At 50.4% G+C, this 18,283-nt stretch overlaps 1 protein-coding gene across 2 annotated transcripts in view; it reads right to left on the bottom strand.

Moving 5' to 3' along the window:
* MTOR (mechanistic target of rapamycin kinase) overlaps positions 1–18,283 on the bottom strand; it is a 135,336-nt gene that overhangs the window by 40,561 nt on the left and 76,492 nt on the right. For both annotated transcript variants that reach the window (XM_047870834.1, XM_047870835.1), the window contains exons 29-30: positions 3,426–3,501; positions 388–527 (exon numbers count right to left, since the gene is read on the bottom strand). In XM_047870834.1, the coding sequence (XP_047726790.1) occupies positions 388–527; positions 3,426–3,501 (216 nt within the window). The remainder of the gene's footprint in view (positions 1–387; positions 528–3,425; positions 3,502–18,283) is intronic.

Here is an 18,283-nt window from a genome sequence, read left to right as displayed (position 1 = left end):
TGGGGCCTGGCAGAGTGCCGGGCACGTAGTAAGCCTTCAATATAGATGAAGCATCTGAAGAGGGCGGTAACTCGTTCTTCTCTTCCAAAATCATTAGCAAGAACTAATAAAGAAAAGGCTGCACAGTAAGAACGTGAGGTCTGCATAGTCAAGGTCAAGAGGCAGACGGGAAGGAGCAGGTGTAGATCCTAGCAGCTCACCCAAGCCCGCCCCGTCCTCGAGGACTTACAAAGTCTAGGTCTGAAAAAAACCCTCCAAACACCCAAGGTCTAGATGATCCCCGGGAAGATGCCCAGTGAAACAAAGAGGAGTGTCTTGGGTGAGAACTCTGCATGGGGGAAGCCCTCCAAATCCGAAACCCCAGAGAGGACGTCCCCGGCGGCTCACCATTCCCCCAAGGCCTCGAGGCAGCGCATGCGACCCAGCATGAGCTCTGGGTCGTCCTTGTTGGTGTCCATCTTCTTGTCGTAGGCCACGAGCGCATCTTCCCACTCGTGCAGCTTCTCGTACCAGGTGGCCTGGATCTCCTGCCAGGTGGGAAAGAGAGAAGACTGCTGTGCGCATGGAGAGCTGGAGAGCAAATTAAAATTGCACGTTTTAAACTCTATGCTGCCTTTCCTAAGGTGCTAGATGCTTCCCCCGTCACCGTATGTCCTGGCTTTGGTGGAAAAGAACTTCAGCATATCTGGAGGCAGCTTGGGTGGCGGTGCGAACACAGGTGCCTTGGCATACTGATGGAGTGACCCTGTGATAACCTGACAGCAGAAGGCGGGCCATGTCCCCGTGCCCCGTCACGTCCTGCCCAGACGCAGGGGCCACCAGAGCCCCGGCAGGTGGGGATGCGATGACAGGGGAGATCCTTTGGGACAGCAGGAGGCCCCGACCAGAGCTCCTGCAAGGATGCCAAGGCCTCGGTCCGCTGGAGTGCGGGCCGCGGGCCACCGGACCGGGGGCTGCTTTCCTGATGGGGCCGGAAAGACCAGGCATACTTGCACATTTGCTGGAGGAAAATAACTCGAATTTTTAAAAGCTCCTGATTCTCTGCATTTCTTAATGCGTTTTTAAACTTTCAGGAAATACTGATTTAACATACGATAGAGCGCCACCACTTAAAATTCTTTGGAAAACCTTTCCTCCCTTCTTCGACTCCTGCATCCAATGTTCCCTCCTGCTCAGCGCCTGGCAGGTCTGCCAGTGTCGGGGGCCAGAGGATGGTTTCCATTACCCAGGCAGATGGTGTGCCACGCTGAAATTCAGAGCTGGCCACGTGAGGAAGAGGGGCCACAGGCTAAAAGGGGCAGACTCCGGCTCTCCAAATGGTCAGGGGACACACCGCTTCCCGAGACGTCTTTGCCTGCAGCAGCCCCCACCCCCCCCACCCCCCCCCCCCCCCGCCGCCCTCCACCTCAGCCTGTCTTCTGGGCTTCTTCCTCACCAGCTTAGTGAACGGCTCCTTCTCTACAGGCCAGGGCAGTGGCTCTTCAGGGATTTCTCTAACAACAAGAGGAGTCTGCAGCGGATTCTGTACGATACGATCCAGGGCCCACCCGCGCGTCCCCCCATTGTGCTCCTTTCCTTTCTGAATCAAAGTCTTATTTGAGTGGTGTTATTTGAGTAGCCGACCGCTACTCTGCTAAGCTCTCTGAAAGGACCTTTTCTTCTCGAACCTCCGTAAGGAGGTCATTTCTATTTTCAGTCGTTAACTCGTGCCGGCTTCCCCTCGGCGGTTCTTGGCACAGCCGATCCCCTCGGCCGCCCCTGCACGAATTCCGCTGCCCGACAGCCCTCTGCCCTGTGTCGGTGCACAGGAGGGTTCACCCAAACCGGCCTGTCTGGCTCTGCAGAAGGGAAAACTACTTAAACTTCATTGGGAAGTAAATGATTTCTACCCCAGCGGGAAAGAGGAAGGGGGCCGGTGACCAGCGGATGGCACACGCTAGGCGCAGACAAGCAGAAAGCAGAGGCAGCGGCATATGGAGCAGGTCAGGCAGGGGGCAGGATATTTTGAATTGCAATAGATTGCAGAAACTATAAGGTTTAAGCAATGAATCACACGGAATTCTAATGAGATTGCTGTTACATAAATTGTGCTGAGAAAGCGCACAGGTTCTGCCAAGAAAAGCCAAACCATTGTCAGGCTTAATACGCTTCAGCTCCCTAAATATAACAGAAAATCCACCACGGGTTTAGCAACAATCCTGGACCTAATGGCCACCTTTAGAACCTGGAGACAGAGGAACTTGCACTTAAGGCTGGCGCTCTGAGCCGCTGGGTATTAGCTAGCTGCTGGCAGGTCACCCGAATGCCAGATGGTCATGGGAGCTTCGTTTCTATCGCCCTTACTGCGGCCCAAGCTCTAGGGAGAGCAAAGGAGGAGAATGAATGTCTTTGAGAGACTACGTTAAGTGCCCCCTCTGCAATCAAGGATTGAGGCAAAGGTAGAGATGTTGTCCCTTCTGTCCTGTCATCTGGACAGATGCTGTCTTGGTCTAGTTACAGACAGGTGCTCAAGATGGCAAAATACTCCCTGGAAAGTTCCAGTCCAATTGACTGGCCCCTGTGTGAGGCAAAAGCCTATGAAGCGGCCATGGGTTTCTTCACTCTAACACACTGGGCTCTTGATTACGGCAAACCTGAGTAAGTGACCCACGCGACTAACAAAAGGTTCCTCATCAAATGCACGGACCCGGAACATCTTGACCTTCCCGGAAGTCAATGCCGAGTTGATTAAGTCAATGCTTTATATATGGTTAGGTAGTTACCAAAGCACCCTCCCCGGACCACAGAGGGTAATGGAAACATTTTAATATTGATAAGGCAAAGATGGCAGGAGAGAAGAAGCTATGTGAGCAATAATGAAATGGAACAATTCCTTAACAGGAGGTATAAATTATAGTACATTTTTTTCTGGAGCACTGGCCATGGTTTCTTCTGAGGTATGTACTGAGCGTTAATCGTGGGCTGGTGGCGATGCCAGCCGCCACAGATGACACAAAATAACTCAGGTCAGGGTTAAATGGATGATGCCAGACTGCCTGGGTTCAAGTCCTGGCTCGGCCAGTGATTCGCTGTCAGATCAGGTGAGGTTGCTGTTCTGCTGGGACCACCGGCTCCCTTCCTGTAGGATGGGGTCACGATTGCACCTCTACTCATCGGGCTGTCGTGAGGACCGAATGAGATGGTGTACACAAAGTACGCGGCGAAGGGTCGGGCATGTGCCAAGAGGCTGATGCACACCAGCTATTACTATATATCAGGTTCCGTCCTCCCGACCTATATTCAATTTGAATGTAATCCATACAGCCGCTGTCTCCTTCATCCTTACGGTACAGCAAAGTCAGATGTCAGCAATTGGGAAAAGAACAGGAAAGTAACTTCCTCCAGGAGGTGGCTGAGTGCCTCCCTAGCCAGGTCTCTGCACTTACCAGCTCTCCGAAGTGTTTCATGGCATATTCTAATACCCCGGCAGCTGCCTCTGGCTGTTGTAGCTTATTATTAATGCTGGGGAGACAAAAGGAAGAAGGGGTTACACTCAACATGTCAGAGAGTAGGAGGCGTGGGGGTCGTGGCGGGTAGATGGCTCACCAGCCCACTGGAGACATGTCTTGCAGAGAAGGTGACTGTCTGTTACCACCCAGCAAGCTCAGTCTGAATGACTTCTTCTAAGGAACGATTTCATCTCGACCCCACACTCCTGGTTTTGAGGGGGCAGCGTCTGGTAGACAGGAAGCCTCACCGGCTCTGGGGCCCTTTCTCCAACCAGCACGGACTGGCTTCCTCTCAGATACTGTCAGTCAGGCACCTTGTGTCTGTTTTCTAAAAACTAGAAGCCCTGGGTCCATATTTGGCCCTGTCGTTGGACACGACCAGATGAGGTCCCTCTGAACTTTGACCTCTTACTTCCGCTCATCAGTTGCCTCCAGGAATCAGAATGATCCAAGTCAATAAAAACCATCAGGCTCTGTGGGTGACACAGAAGTGGCACGGAGGCTGGGTCATCCACGCTGATGACAGAGCACCCCAGGGACTGTGGCTGTGCGACCATCTTGACTGCTCCCCCGATAGCCCATTTCCTTCCAAGACGGACGCTTCCTTAGTCCCTCTTCGAGGACCACCCCCTCCCTCTGCAGTGGGCAGCCAGGGACCTCATCCAGGGTCACATGCCTGGCAGAACGATGCTTTTCACTAACGACACGCTACTCTGCTGTCATCTGGGGGCAGCATGTGGCCACTGGGACCGACTGGGGGACTGTGACGTGTCGGGACAACTAGGCGGTAGGCTGGCGGTGGGTGCCTGGCGCTGGCTAACCAGGGAGGCTGTAGAGAGGCCCCGGAAGTTGGACAGCAGCAGGGCCGAGACCCTTGTTCCGACGGGAACGTACACGAAAGGGGAAACGGAAACTAAGCCAACACTGAACGTCAGCTGGAGTTACAGAAGGACGGAAACGAGGGACGAAGCAGGCCTGAGAAACTCATAGGACAGCAGTTTCTTTCTCTGTTCACGGGTGGGGAGCAAACGATGTCAGTCCAACTTGGGAGTCTAGACTGTTTAACGAGCAAGGGATCCAGTTTATTGCCCTAAGTACAAACTGTCTACTTGACTAGAATTAATTTTTAAGTGGTTTTGGGAAACTCCAGGATTTGGGTGGAATGTGGTAATAATACGGCAAGAGATTGCTGGTAAAAATATTATTTTTAAAAATTCAAATTCCACCACATTTATTCCAATAAAACCAAGAGGGAACTGCCCACAATCTGTCAAACTAGAGAGGTTAACATTTGTGAAAGTAATAACCTAATGCCTCATGTTTACAAAGCACATTTCAGATCATCTTTCCAACCTATCACTGCTTTAACCTCATGCATCCCTGAGAGAGTGGAAAGGAAAGGTATTACCAGTCTTGTTTCACTCCTGGGGAGACTCAGGGCTGAAAGGGTAGCAATGTTCCCCGAGGCCCACAATGAATGGGGAGAGTCTCCATATGATCTGAAGCAATGTTATGACTCTCCTTTGTTAAGGTGAGGATGGGGAGGGGGGAGGGGGGCCGCGTTGGATTTGGAGTCAGAGAGTTTGGGTTTACATTTCTGGAGGTCCAATCCTGCCACCTATAAGCTGTACGACCATAAGCAAGTTCCCTTTTTTGAGTTTTAAGCTTCTCATCTATAAAATGGGCCTAATACCACTCCTTTCAAGCTTCCTCAGGGAACAAAATGAAATAATGGGTATGAAATTACTAAGCAGATCCTGGTAAATGCTCCTCCCCTCATTTGGTTTTGTCTAAGAATAAAGGTTGCTAGAAACATAGCTGTATGCTTGTGTACAGAAAAAACACTCATCTAAGGTTGAGCCTCGAGCCAGCACTAAGAAATCATCAACTCATCCTGAAGACAACTATTTGAGTAGGGTGCCCAGGCTCTAGGCCCTGCAACTGGAGGGGAGAGTCACCATACAGATGTCTCTCTCCTTTATTTACAGCAGACAGGTGACCTCAGGTGGCATCTACTGGGCAGACCCACCGGCACTTCTGTGCTGCTCCTAAGCAATGAGCCAGAAGGTTCTCCATATAAGTCAGTCCACTGCAGGACTCAGAAACATTCAAAGAGAAGCGATAACACCACGGTTTCTTTCCAGAAGTCCTATGAGATTTAAAAAAAAATTTTTGTGTATATATGAATGTATGTATATATTTACTTAAACAATTTTTTTAAGTTTATTTACTTAGTTTGAGAGAGAAGAAAGAGAGTGAGAGTGGGTCAGGAGCAGAGAGAGAGGGGAGAGAGAATCCCAGGCAGGCTCCATGCTGTCAGCACACAGCCTGACTCGGGGCTTGATCTCATGAACTATGAGATCATGCGTGACCTGGGCCGAAATCAAGCGATGGCTGCTCAACTGACTAAGCTACTCAGTGCCCCTGTTTATTTTTTTTTAAGTAAGCTCTATGCCCAATGTGGGGCTTGAACTCACCACCCCAAGATCAAGAGTCACATACTCTACCAATGGAGCCAGCCAGGCACCCCATGTGAGTTTTTTTTTTTTTTAATTTTTTTTTTCAACGTTTATTTATTTTTGGGACAGAGAGAGACAGAGCATGAACGGGGGAGGGGCAGAGAGAGAGGGAGACACAGAATCGGAAACAGGCTCCAGGCTCCGAGCCATCATCAGCCCAGAGCCTGACGCGGACTCAAACTCACGGACCGCGAGATCGTGACCTGGCTGAAGTCGGACGCTTAACCGACTGCGCCACCCAGGCGCCCCCCCCCCATGTGAGTTTTTCTAATAAGCTCACTCACACAGGGTTAGGTGAATTATATTACTATCACTCTTAGCTGTATCCATACAGCTTTGTGATTACCTAGTTCCCTGAACCCAAACACAGATTTTGGAAGCTTAAGAAGACATGGAAAAAAAAAAAAAAAAGCCAACGTATCTTCTATCATGAAACATGTAATATGCCATATGTAAATACATATAATTACATAGTCTGTATATTCTTTTTGGTTCCAGTGTGGATTCTGGGATGACCATAGCAGAGATATTAACTACTCTGGTGAGGAAGACAATGTGTTCCTTGCCTAAAGCAAAAGAAGTTAACTCTAAGAATCACACATAAAAATCCAGGAGTTCCAATAAATGTCTTCCGATCTTGCGTTCTGGAGCATATGCTATTTTCAAGAGCAAATTACAAACATTGCCAAAGTTTGCCTCACTTGGGACAAAGCCAACACAAAAACGGAAGCAAGCAAAAGCCTCTTCCCACCCCATTCTCCCACTCATTATGCCTAAAAAGGAAAGCTTTACAACAAGCTGATCAAAATCAGGAAGTAATAACGACTAGGAACCAGAGGAGAAATACGAATTTTACCTTAATATTGCTATGGCTTTGATATCCCTCATCAATGGAGAGACTGACTTAGCTTTGCAAATTAAAAACAACCCCCCCCACCCCAAAACTCATCGTATGGCCCCTACTCCTTCAAGGGAAAGTCCAAATAAGTCCCCTACCTGTAGAATACAGACAGAGGTGCTGGGCTCGCTTGGGGGAACCACCGACCAGGACTTTAGAACCTGCCAGAAAACTGGGGGTTGTACCTTGAGAGTCTGTCCAACAGTAAGGATGATCACTGAAAAATTACAGCTTTGACTAAACGGACTAAAACACAGCCATGAAAAATAACCGGGATCAGCCTGAGGAAAGGATCTCTTATTAAATCCTTGGTCTCTGGATTGAGGACCTGAAGGAAAGGGGGAGACTGTGTGCGCCTACGGGCGACCGTTCAGAGTAAATATTTTGAGTTGACCGGCCGCTATCCCCATTTATTCTTTTCTCCTCCCTGTTCCCTCTTTATTTTCCTGACTACGCTTCCCTCTTCTTTCCTTCCATGGAGTCTCCTGCGCACGCCACGAGGCTGCTGGAGAATGCAGCTGCGGACGCGGAGAGGGGGTTCTGGTGAGGGAAGGAAACAAAACTCTTGGTGATACAAGAGTCTGTCATCTTGTTTGGGACCTTAATTTTTTCTCCTTCCGCCATGACTTCTGGCATTCCACTGTGGGAGGCAACGTATCAGAACAACAACGAAAAGAGACCTAAATTTACCGAGCGCTTACTGTATGTACCAGCCATGGGGCTTACTGCTTTTATGTGTTATCTCATGAACTAGGCACTAATACTAATATTCCCATTTTACACACGAACAAGCTGTGGCCCAGGTCACAGGCTCCCGTGCCATTAAAAACGATCTTAAAAAATTGTTTTTTAACGTTTATTTATTTCTGAGACAGAGAGAGACAGGCCATGAGTAGGGGAGGGGCGGAGAGAGGGGGAGACACAGAATCTGCAACAGGCTCCAGGCTCCGAGCTGTCGGCACAGCACCCGATGCGGGGCTCGAACTCACCGACCGCGAGACCGTGACCTGAGCTGAAGCTGGACGCTTAACCAACGGAGCCACCCAGGTGCCCCTAAAAAGGATCTTAAGTTGGGGCCTTAAGATGGCTCAGTCGGTTGAGCGGCTGACTCTTGATTTCGGCTCAGGTCACGCATGATCTCACAGTTCATGAGATCAAGCCCCGAGTCGGGCTCTGACTGACTGCACGGAGCCTGCCCGGGATTCTCACTCTCCTCTCTCTCTGCTCCTCCTTGCCTGCATGCATGTGCTTTCTCTCAAAATAAGTAAACTTAAGGGGCGCCTGGGTGGCGCAGACGGTTAAGCGTCCGACTTCAGCCAGGTCACGATCTCGCGGTCTGTGAGTTCGAGCCCCGCGTCGGGCTCTGGGCTGATGGCTCGGAGCCTGGAGCCTGTTTCCGATTCTGTGTCTCCCTCTCTCTCTGCCCCTCCCCCGTTCATGCTCTGTCTCTCTCTGTCCCAAAAATAAATAAACGTTGAAAAAAAAAAATTAAAAAAAAAAAAAAAAGTAAACTTAAAAAAAATTTTAAAAATAAAGAGCATCTTAATTAATAACTAAGAGTGCACTGTAGCTCTGCAACGGGAGGGACAGCGCCTCAGCCTTCCCCTCTCGGATCAGCAGGCGTGCATAAATGCTTGTACAAGGAATGAAAGCAAGCACTGGGTGGGGGGTGCTCCCTATAACCCGCCACGCGGGAGAAAGCAGCCCTACCAAGCTTTCGTTTTAATTTCCTCATGGACGCTGTGGCTGACCGCCCCTCTGACCCCGAAGCTCCCAGCCCGTCTCTTTCCTTCCAGAAGCTGCGGGTATGCCTCGACGCTTCCCGACAAAACAGCCAGCCAGGTCGCCACCGTGGGCTTTTTCCAAGGCAGCGTGTTCGAGGCTGCTGGGCTTACAGACACAGTCCAGGCTACAAAGTGCGGGCTGCCTAAGTCTCTGTAGTCAAGTGCCCAGTCAAGTGCCCTGCCTACTTGGGTGACACAGGGCTGTCCTCTGAAACAGTCCCCTTTAAAAAAAAAAATGTTTTTTAAAAATGTTTATTTATTTTTGACAGAGAGAGAGAGAGAGAGACAGAGCATGGGCAGGGGGCGGGGGGCAGAGGGAGAGGGAGACATAGAATCCAAAGCAGGCTCCGGGCTCCGAGCTGTCAGCACAGAGCCCGATGTGGGGCCCGAACTCACAGACTGTGAGATCATGACCTGAGCCGAAGTCGGGACGCTCAACCGACTGAGCCACCCAGGCGCCCTGAAACAGTCCCCTTTTAATAAAACTCAGATGTGGTTTTATGAGACTGAAGGGAGAGGCTCTATGTTTGGCTCGTGGGGAGAAATCACCTTCACTCAAAGCCCCCTTGATGAGGAACTCTTGTTTCATGGGGAGCTGGGAGTTTTCTATCGTCCGTTCTATAAACGCTCCCTTGTGTGCCCCTCAGTCGCTCCGTGTTACTGCTGGAGGCTGAAAAGGGCAAACCGTTCCAAACCCCACAACAAAGAAGCGCTTAACGACACAAACCAGACCCCACGGACATCAGTCCAGGTGACAAGATCTGACCACAAACAAGCTGAGAGAGGTGGAGGTGCGGCAGCAACGTGCCCACGAGAACAGTGCAGAAGGACAGGCTGACGAATTTCCTGTCTCCTCTCGACAGGGGCTGAGGCCACAAGAACACAGAGCTTTGCCAGCTGGTGGAGGCCCAATCGGCAGGGGTCTATCTGCATTCTGCTCTGTCTTCCAGTGGGAGCAGCCGGTTGAGATCTTACAGGCACGAATCTACAGAGCAAAACAGAAATGCCCTGTCCACGCGATCATCCTGGAGCCCACAACTGAACCCGGCGTTAGAAAGCCCGTGAAGAGACAGACAAGAAGACAGCAAGGTAGGACAGCAAGAGGGGGAGAGGCAATTCTACCGACATTCACTTTCACTCATTCCCCACCCCAAGACTTAATTTTTATTAAGGGAAGTGGAGTCGAGAGCTAGAAACTGGGAAAATTCTTGGCAATTGAGGGAGACACTTTCTAGAGTTGCGCCAAATTAACAAACAAGGACCAGACAAGAGTGCCTCCATGCCTTCCGTGGCAAACACCTTAAACCATGTATCTTCTCTCCCTGCTATCTGAGAATTCTTCTCCAGAAGCAGGGGAAGCGGGTCAGGAGGGCCAGTGGCTCAGATGTGAAGGAGATTCTCTCGCCGCCTCGGCAGATGCCCCGTCAAGAGCGATGGCGGAAGAGCTAGTGCTGGCGGGAGGGCCTGCTCGCGTCTCCACGGCTCTCCCTCTCGAGCTTCTCCTCAGTGCTTTTCCCGTGCAGGTGATGACCAGCCCCACGAGGATGAAACTGACCGAAAGGGTCAATCACTAAGTCACTAGCTGCTCGGGGTCTTAATGCTGACCCACAGCATAGCAGTAAGACGGTCTCTGGCTTGGCATCCAAATGCCACTCCTACCACCTGAAGAATCCTCAAAGGGTTTGGCTCGTGGGAAGAAATCCCAAAGCGTTCTCAAAGTCATTGCTCCCCACGCTTCTGGATTGATGTCAAATCCCAAGTGGCTTGGCCTGATAACTAATTCCTTCTGGGATGGCTCCTTTGGTTACTGACCTCATCTCTTAGCCTCGCTGCCTCAGCGACCTTCAGGCTATTAAGAACAAAGCCCGAGGGGCGTCTGGGTGGCTCAGTCGGTTGGTCGTCCGACTCCGGCTCAGGTCACGATCTCACGGTTCGTGGGTTCGAGCCCCGCGTCGGGCTCTGCGCTGACAGCTCGGAGCCCGGAGCCTGCTTCGGATTCTGTGTCTCCCTCCTTCTCTGCACCTTCCCTGCTTGTCCTCTGTCTGTATCTATCTCAAAAATAGACATTTAAAAAAAAATTAAGAAAAAAAAAGGACGCAGCCCAAGCCTGTTGGAAAGTCAGTCAAATAAGGAGCATCTGCGGTCACATCTGGGGGACCGCTTAGGCTTTCCTAGCGCTCCCATCAGGAATTTAGGAGAACGTTATGCACTCGTTTCCCAAATGGCTCCGGGCCTTCTTTCTCCTGTCTATTTCTAGTGCAGACCACAGTCTGTGTTTTATTTGGTGCCCAGTCAAGTAAGAATTCTCCGAATTCCCTTAGCGCCAGGCCGCGGACACATGCAACACAGCTGACTGGGGACCTTGGCAGGTCCGACCGAGGAGCTCCTGACCAGCCAAGATGAGGCCAAGGGGGACATGGCTTTGCATCCTTACCACCTACCTCGAGCAGTCCCTCCTGCTTCTCTTGTAGAGGCAGAGCTGCTTCAGACCATTCCCTGTCCCTTCTCCCAGCACCCAGGCTTAGCTCTGTGTGCCAAGCGTGATCCCCGCACAGAGCCAGGGAGATCTGCGGCCGGCCGGGCCCCGTGTCTTTATCAGGCAGTTCCCCCGGGACTCTGGGAGCAGCAGGGTAGACTGGGGAACCCAAGGGTGCGGCAGCCTCTTTCTGAAGAGGGTAAGTGAAGACAGAAGGCCACGTGAGGCCATCTGAACTGCGACATGGACAAAGGCTGTGAGGACGATTTAAACTCAGGCAGTAGGAAAGCACAGGCAGGCTGGTTGGCCTCCGTCGCCCACGGACAGCTAGGTCAGGTGATGACGATAGCACCTGTGGCTCTGTCAGGGTCAAACTTCCCTTTTCTGCTCTAGGAACTCAGGAAAAGTCACTTTAGTCCTTTTTTACATATTCACAGACAGGAGGCTGGCCTCATTAGAAGGTTTCAAAGCTGGGACATTCGGTGTCCCTGGTGTTCTAGGGCACCTGGGGCATCCAGATAAAAAAGATTTGATGCGGAAGAAGCGGCCTGCCTTGGACAGTCAATGGGTTCCCGACGTCTCAGTCCAGAGTGGCTTAAGGGTAAAGAGCTCTTACTTGGTCTCCACCCTTTCCTTCGGTCACAGTTTAAATGGCGTGTCGGTCACGATACTTGGAGGACATGCTAACCCTGCATGTGAGAAAGTGGGAGATGTCAAGAGGAAAAAAGAACACCAACAGCTGTGTTAGGGACAGATTAGGGACAGGGGAGACAAAAAATCCTATCTTTCCAAGATTGGAGAGGGGAGGTGTATCTTCTTGTTAAACTCCACTGCAATTCAACCACTTTTCAAAATACTGTTTTCACCTACGCATATTCTACATAAACAGGTATGTGTTTTATACACAGCAGTGAGCAGAGCATTCGTACAATTTTGTATGTTGCTTTTGCACGTAACACGGGCGTTTCCCACTCGATCCAGTCTTGGCAATTACTTTTAAACAGCTCCACCATTTCGTCCTGCCTGTGGCTCCCAGGCCTGTGATCGGTCTCACGGGGGCACCTTCTTGGCTGGTGGGCGGGCAGCACTCGCGTTAGATTCCCGACCTCCAGGCACGCCGCTCAGGAGCACACATTCGGCGCTCTCGCACGCGCAGTAAGTGATCTGTCCGGCAGAAGTCTGCAAGGCCCGCTCTGGGAATCCAAGCCCCGAAGACGAAGACAGCGCTCAGTGACAAGCCCGGAAGGCTGTCCCATTTTACACATCACCTCCAGGCAGCCCCTGGCTGGACGCGGGGCCCAGGTGCCCTGGCACAACCCGGCATAAGGCACGGAGAGGCCGCAGAGCCCCGGAGTGTCAAAGCACACGATTTGTGCCGGCCGGGTTTCCAACCCAGGGGCCCGTCAGAGGCGCGCTGTAAAAATGATGAATGGCTGTCACATTTCCAAGGCTCCGGCTGATTTAGGGAGCCATTGGCAGACACATCACTCCCAGCATGTCAGCCAGTTAATTACTTCCAACTTTATCTTTCTTGTCAACACTTCTTGACAAATTGGCCATTATCTTTTTATTCTACAACAACGAGCACTGCTCCTTTTCTGGCGATGCCTGGAGGTTTTTCTCCTTTCCGCTTCTTCGTACCCAGAGTGGATTGAAGAGCTCTGAGAGAGCTGATTAGAAAGAGGAGCTGTCAGGAAGAGGACAAAAGCGGCGAGGGCTGCTAGAGTGAACCCAAGGCTCATTATCAGATGTCTTCACTCAAAGCAGAGTTGATGTTTTGGGTAAAATACCGATTTCCTGGCTTCCCGATGTCCGAGAGCTCTGCCTCAGTCTCTCGCGGGGACGAAGTTGGGACACAGAAAGGTAAATGAGCTGGCGTCTGCTGATCTGGCAGTGCTGAGCTCTTCTCCCCACCTAACTGGGTACGCGGACGTGAGGTGGCCCTCCGCTCCCCTGAGAGGCCACATTGTAGAAACAGTGATGCCCATTCTGGAGTCAGGGAAGAGGGAAAAATAAACCTACTTCTTGGTAAGGCCAAGCCAGTAGAAGATGAGCATGACACGCTATAAACGGGCCACCGAGATTCAAAGTCTACGAGACGACCAAAAGTTATCTGGAGAGACCAATGGTGTCACCACCAATACGTTTCGCCATCACTGCACGGACTTTGTCAGGGGTGGCCATGGGGCAGAACCCAACCCCTACTGTACTCCGCCAGTTGTAAGACACACACTTTAACATCTCTGAATCATGATATGGCATATAATTCAAGGCTTGAGAGCGCGCTGTGACGTGGTTTAGTTGCCAGCAGTAACCCCCGCCCCGCCCCACCCCGCCCCAGAAGTACATGAAAATCAGAAGCAGCGTCTCTAACTCACCATTTACTGGTCCCATTAAACCTCGAGGCGTTCCGGCGGGTGAGCTACGTACAGTGGAAGGGCAGACATTTACTACTGAACTACCGCGAGCTTCTCACTTTGGGATGGTCTTGGGCTGCAGTGAAAGACCCTGTGTCCTTTTGGTTCAGCTTCAGGGGAAACCCCGGGATTCTTCCCTTCGTACGGCTCCCTGCGGACGGCCGGCTTTCTACACTGACAGGCAGCTTCCCTGGGGTTTCTGAGGTGCTCTATAAAGACAGGCTGTCGTCCAGTGAACCTGTAGAAAGTCTTCAGAACAGCCAGAGATACATTTATGCTCTCCTGGCGACTGGTGAGAGACCTGACCTCTCGGGTAGGGCTGGATGTTAAGAGGGCACTAAGGCAAAAGACGGGCCCGGGAAGATACAATCTGCATTTGTGCTCTGGCTGCACGAGGGTTTCCTCTGTCCATCCACTCTCCCCTGTGTGGAGCTGCCCTACAAGGGGTACAGATTCCTAGAGGCACATTGCACTTTTGAAGTCAGCATGAGCCCAGAGGTTTGGAATGTGTTTTTGTCGAGAAGTGAGGAGCTTTGAGCAAATCCTCACCCCTCTGGCCGGAGTGCTTTTTCTTCCAGCAGAGGTAGGGGAAAAGAACACGACTCTGTAACTTTTCTGGAAGCCAGGAAACAACTGTGAAAGCAGGACTCACACTTCCAAGCAACACAGCGGTGACACCCTGGGAACATGTGTTTAGAATTAAGACAGAGTGGGTTTTATTCACCCCTCTAGCCCCTCGCCGGTAAACGGCAAAGCACAGTCACGCTTGCCATTAATTGGTTGCTCAGGCACAACTGGCACAATTTCTCAAATGTTCTCAAAGAATTACAGTCCCCTTTTCCCATCAGTGCTGCCTATGTCAGGGCGGCAGAGGTCCGGCCCGAAGGGAAGCTCTGGGGATCCCAGGGCACCTGGGTACGAACGTGTGATCCTATCCTGCACTTCTGACGGGGTCTTGTCTCCGGCTGAGAGTGACTTTCTGCTATTGCAACGTAATGGGTATTTCACCCCCTTTTGGGGACAGCAAGATCTGTCAGGTTCCCGGATAAGTTCTGGCGAACACAGCTGCCCCGAGATGTGGCTGTTTTTACGGGGACATGCGACTTCATTCTGCCTTCGATGTCAGCTGTTGCGTGTGGCCCCTCAGGCCACGGTGATGGTGAACAAACAGGCTGATGCAGGCGGAAACGATCAGATAGGCCATTTACCCAGGCCTCTGGAATAAAGTGGAGTGGGACATAACCTTGCCCCAAATGCTCTGTGGTCCTTCTGTTGGTCTTCATACGTAAAGAAAGAGGAGGGAGACACAGATCGATGGTTTCCAGGGAGACAAAGGGATTACACAGTGAGGATGCTGCCCCCAGTTAGTGATTAAAATACAAGGTTGAGCCAGATGATCTCAGTGTTTCCAGTTCCCACTTCCTTTGATTCTGTGTCTAAGACCTACAGAAGGAAAATGGACTCAGAGCAGGACAGAACGCAGGGGCCAACGATGAAGACCTCACGGTGACAAAGTACCGCCAATGACCACGGATACAGACTCTGAATCTCCACAACAGATGTTTTAGGTGAAGAGAACCTTATGCTGGGGATTCATTCTTTCACTTGACGAGTTCCAAATAAGGAGCTCTTTGGTCTCAGTCTGGTGCCAAGAGATAGATGTTAGAGCTACCGTGGTAAATACGACAGACGAGGTCTTTGCTTTCGCAGAGCTTACGGGCTGGTGAAATAGATATACAAAAAAAACGAAAACAAAAACAAAACAAACAAACCAAAAAACCCTGAAATAAATGCTGTGAAGGTAAACACCAAGAAGAAAACAGAGCGCCTAGATGGAGACTAACGTGGGGGGGGGGGGGGCTTAGTGTAGACTCAGAAGGGCAGGGAGGGCTTTTCTAATGAGATGATAACTGCATACCTAACCAGTAATACTTAATATTTGCCGGACATTGACTATGTGTCCGTCACTAACCTGTATCATGTGCACTATCGATTTTTGAATCAACTTCCTAGTTGAAGTGTAACACACATATAGAAAGGTGCACACAGAGTGCAGCTTGATAAATCGCGGAGTGAAGATACCCTTGTAAATACCACCCAGAGCAAGAAACAGAACACAACACGCTGCCAGGGTCCCAGAAACACTGAGCCTTGTCCTGACCGCGGCTCCCCTCCTCATCTCTAGAGGCAACGACTATCTGACCTCTGACGCAACTGGTTAGTTTTGCCAGTTTTTTTTTTAGTTTAGTTATTTACATCAAAAGAGACAGAGAGAGCACGAGCAGAGGAGGGGCACAGAGAGAGAGAGAGAGAGAGAGAGAGAGAGAGAGAATCCCAGGCAGCTTCTGAGCTGTCAGTGCAGAGCCTGATGTGGAGCTTGAACTCACGAAACTGTAAGATCATGACCTAAGCCAAGATCAAGAGTCGGATGCTTAACTGACTGAGCCACCCAGGCGCCCCACAGTTTTGCCATGTTTTGAACCTCACCTGATGCTCAACACGATGTCTGGGACATACGCCCGTGTTGCTGTGTGCCACCAACGTGCCACGGTCGTTCTTCCTTCTAGTGCTGAAGGCTCGTTCACTCTACGAATATATCACAAAGTATCCATCTTCCCGCTGACGGGCATGTAGGTGGCTGTCAGCTCTTGGCCGTACGAGTGCTGTCCCTACACACGTTCTTGTACTGGCTTTGGTGCAAGGGTGCTGGCGTTTCTGTTGGGACCCTACCAAGAAGTAGCACCTTTGGGTTACAGGGTGTGTTCTGCTTTCGAGGACACGGACAAATTGCTCCCCAGAGTGGTTTCAGCAATTGACATTTCCACCGGAAATACCTGAAAAGCCCAATGGCTCCACATCCTTGTCAACACTTGGTACTGTCCGTGTTTCCCATTGCAGTGTGTGTGTATTGGCGGCATGGGAGACTTTTGACTTGAATTTCCATAATGACTAAGGAGCTTGAGCAGCTTTTCATATGTTTATTGGCCTTGTGGAGATCTTCTTTTGTGAAATAAGTCTTGCCAATCTTTAAGTTGGCTACCTTTTTCAAAGCTGTTTGAGAAGAGTTGTATGTATAATCTGGATGCAATAAACACAAAGATATCTATCGGAGATAATCTTCCTCCCTTTTCGCTCTCTTCGTGGTGTCTTCTAATGAACAGAGATGACTCCTTCTATTGCATTTGATAATGTTTTCTTGTCTGGTTAGTGCTCTTTGTATCTTGTTTAAGAAATCTTTGCTTACCCCCAAGATGCCGAAGATACTATCCTATGTTATCTTCTAGAAGCTTTGGTTTTACCTTCCACATGTGGAACGGAAGCCTCCTCTGAACTTGAAGTTTTATGTGTGGTGTGAGGTAAGGGTCAAGAGCCCTCTTCTCCCCGTAAGGCTACCTAGCTGACCTGGAAGAACTTGCCGAAAAGACTGTGCTTTCCTCAGTGTTCCGTGGTGCCACCTTGTCAAAAATCAAGTGTCTACACACATGCGGGTGTTTCCAGACATTTGATTCCGCTCCATTCATCTGTGAGTTTAGCCTTGTGCCACCACTACGCTGCCTTTAATCACTTACAGTAGCTTTATGATAAATATTGATTTCTCGTAGTTTAATTCCTCCAAATTTATTTATCTTATTCAGAAATGCCTTCACTATTTTTATTTTATGATTATTTTTTTAAATGTTTATTTTATTTTTGAGCGGAGAGAGAAAGACAGGATCTGAAGCGGGCTCTGAGCCAATAGCAGAGAGCCTGATGCGGGGCTCAAACTCACAAATGGTGAGATCATGTCCTGAGCTGAAGTCGGATGCTTAACCAACTGAGCCACCCAGGTGCCCCGCCTTAACTATTTTTAACCCTTTGCTTCATTGAACCAAAAATCCTGTGAGGTAAAGTAGTTAGGATTTGCATCACCACTGCACAGATCTGTAAACTCAGAGAAATAATTTGCCCAGGGTCATGGAACTACCAATGATGGGAAGGGATTAGAACCCAGATTTGTCTGATTCTAGACCCAACTATTTCAAGTCCTTCATATACCGCCTCCTTAATCTTCAAGCCAGATGATCCCTTCGGGGCATTTAATATGAACGCATTACAATTTCAAGAAATTCGGATGTTCTAGGCCGTCCCATTTCCAGTTAAAAATCTTGTGGGGCAAGTACAAAAAGCCCCTTTCCCGGTGAGACTCAGGAAAACAGAGCAACAAGGGTAAGGAGCTGCTTAGATTCCTTCCAGAGACCCGTCTGTCTTCAGAGTAGCAATCACGCCCCTCACGTGGACTCCTCGGGGCCCTCAGGCCTGGCTCCCCTCCACCTCTCTGGCTTTACCATCCTCTGCCCCTGACTCTGAAGCCACACTCAACTACTTACGTCCTCCTACTAAGCCAAGGTCTTTCACAAAGCTGCACCTTGCTCAGAATGCCCGCCTCCCACCCCTGGCTACTTCCTCCTTTCTCTGTGAAACCTGGGTATCACTCCCCTTGGGAGGCCTTCCGGACCTCATCTGAATTGGGCACTCCTCCTCCTCTGCGTCCCTCTCCTAGCATGTCACACTGTCCCAGAGCTCAGCTGCCTGTTTCTCCAACTGGACGGTGAGGCAGTTGAGGCTGGGCCGGCATTGTTAATGGTGCTCTGTAACTTACATGCTGGCTAACAAAACAGACGTTTGCTACAAAGTCTGAACGCAGAGACAGACTCTCTTGCT

Source organism: Prionailurus viverrinus, chromosome C1 (assembly GCF_022837055.1).
Source record: "Prionailurus viverrinus isolate Anna chromosome C1, UM_Priviv_1.0, whole genome shotgun sequence".
Classification (NCBI taxonomy): domain Eukaryota; kingdom Metazoa; phylum Chordata; class Mammalia; order Carnivora; family Felidae; genus Prionailurus; species Prionailurus viverrinus.
The sequence above is the reverse complement of the archived record's forward strand: the minus strand, read 5'-3'. Positions and strand labels throughout refer to the sequence as shown.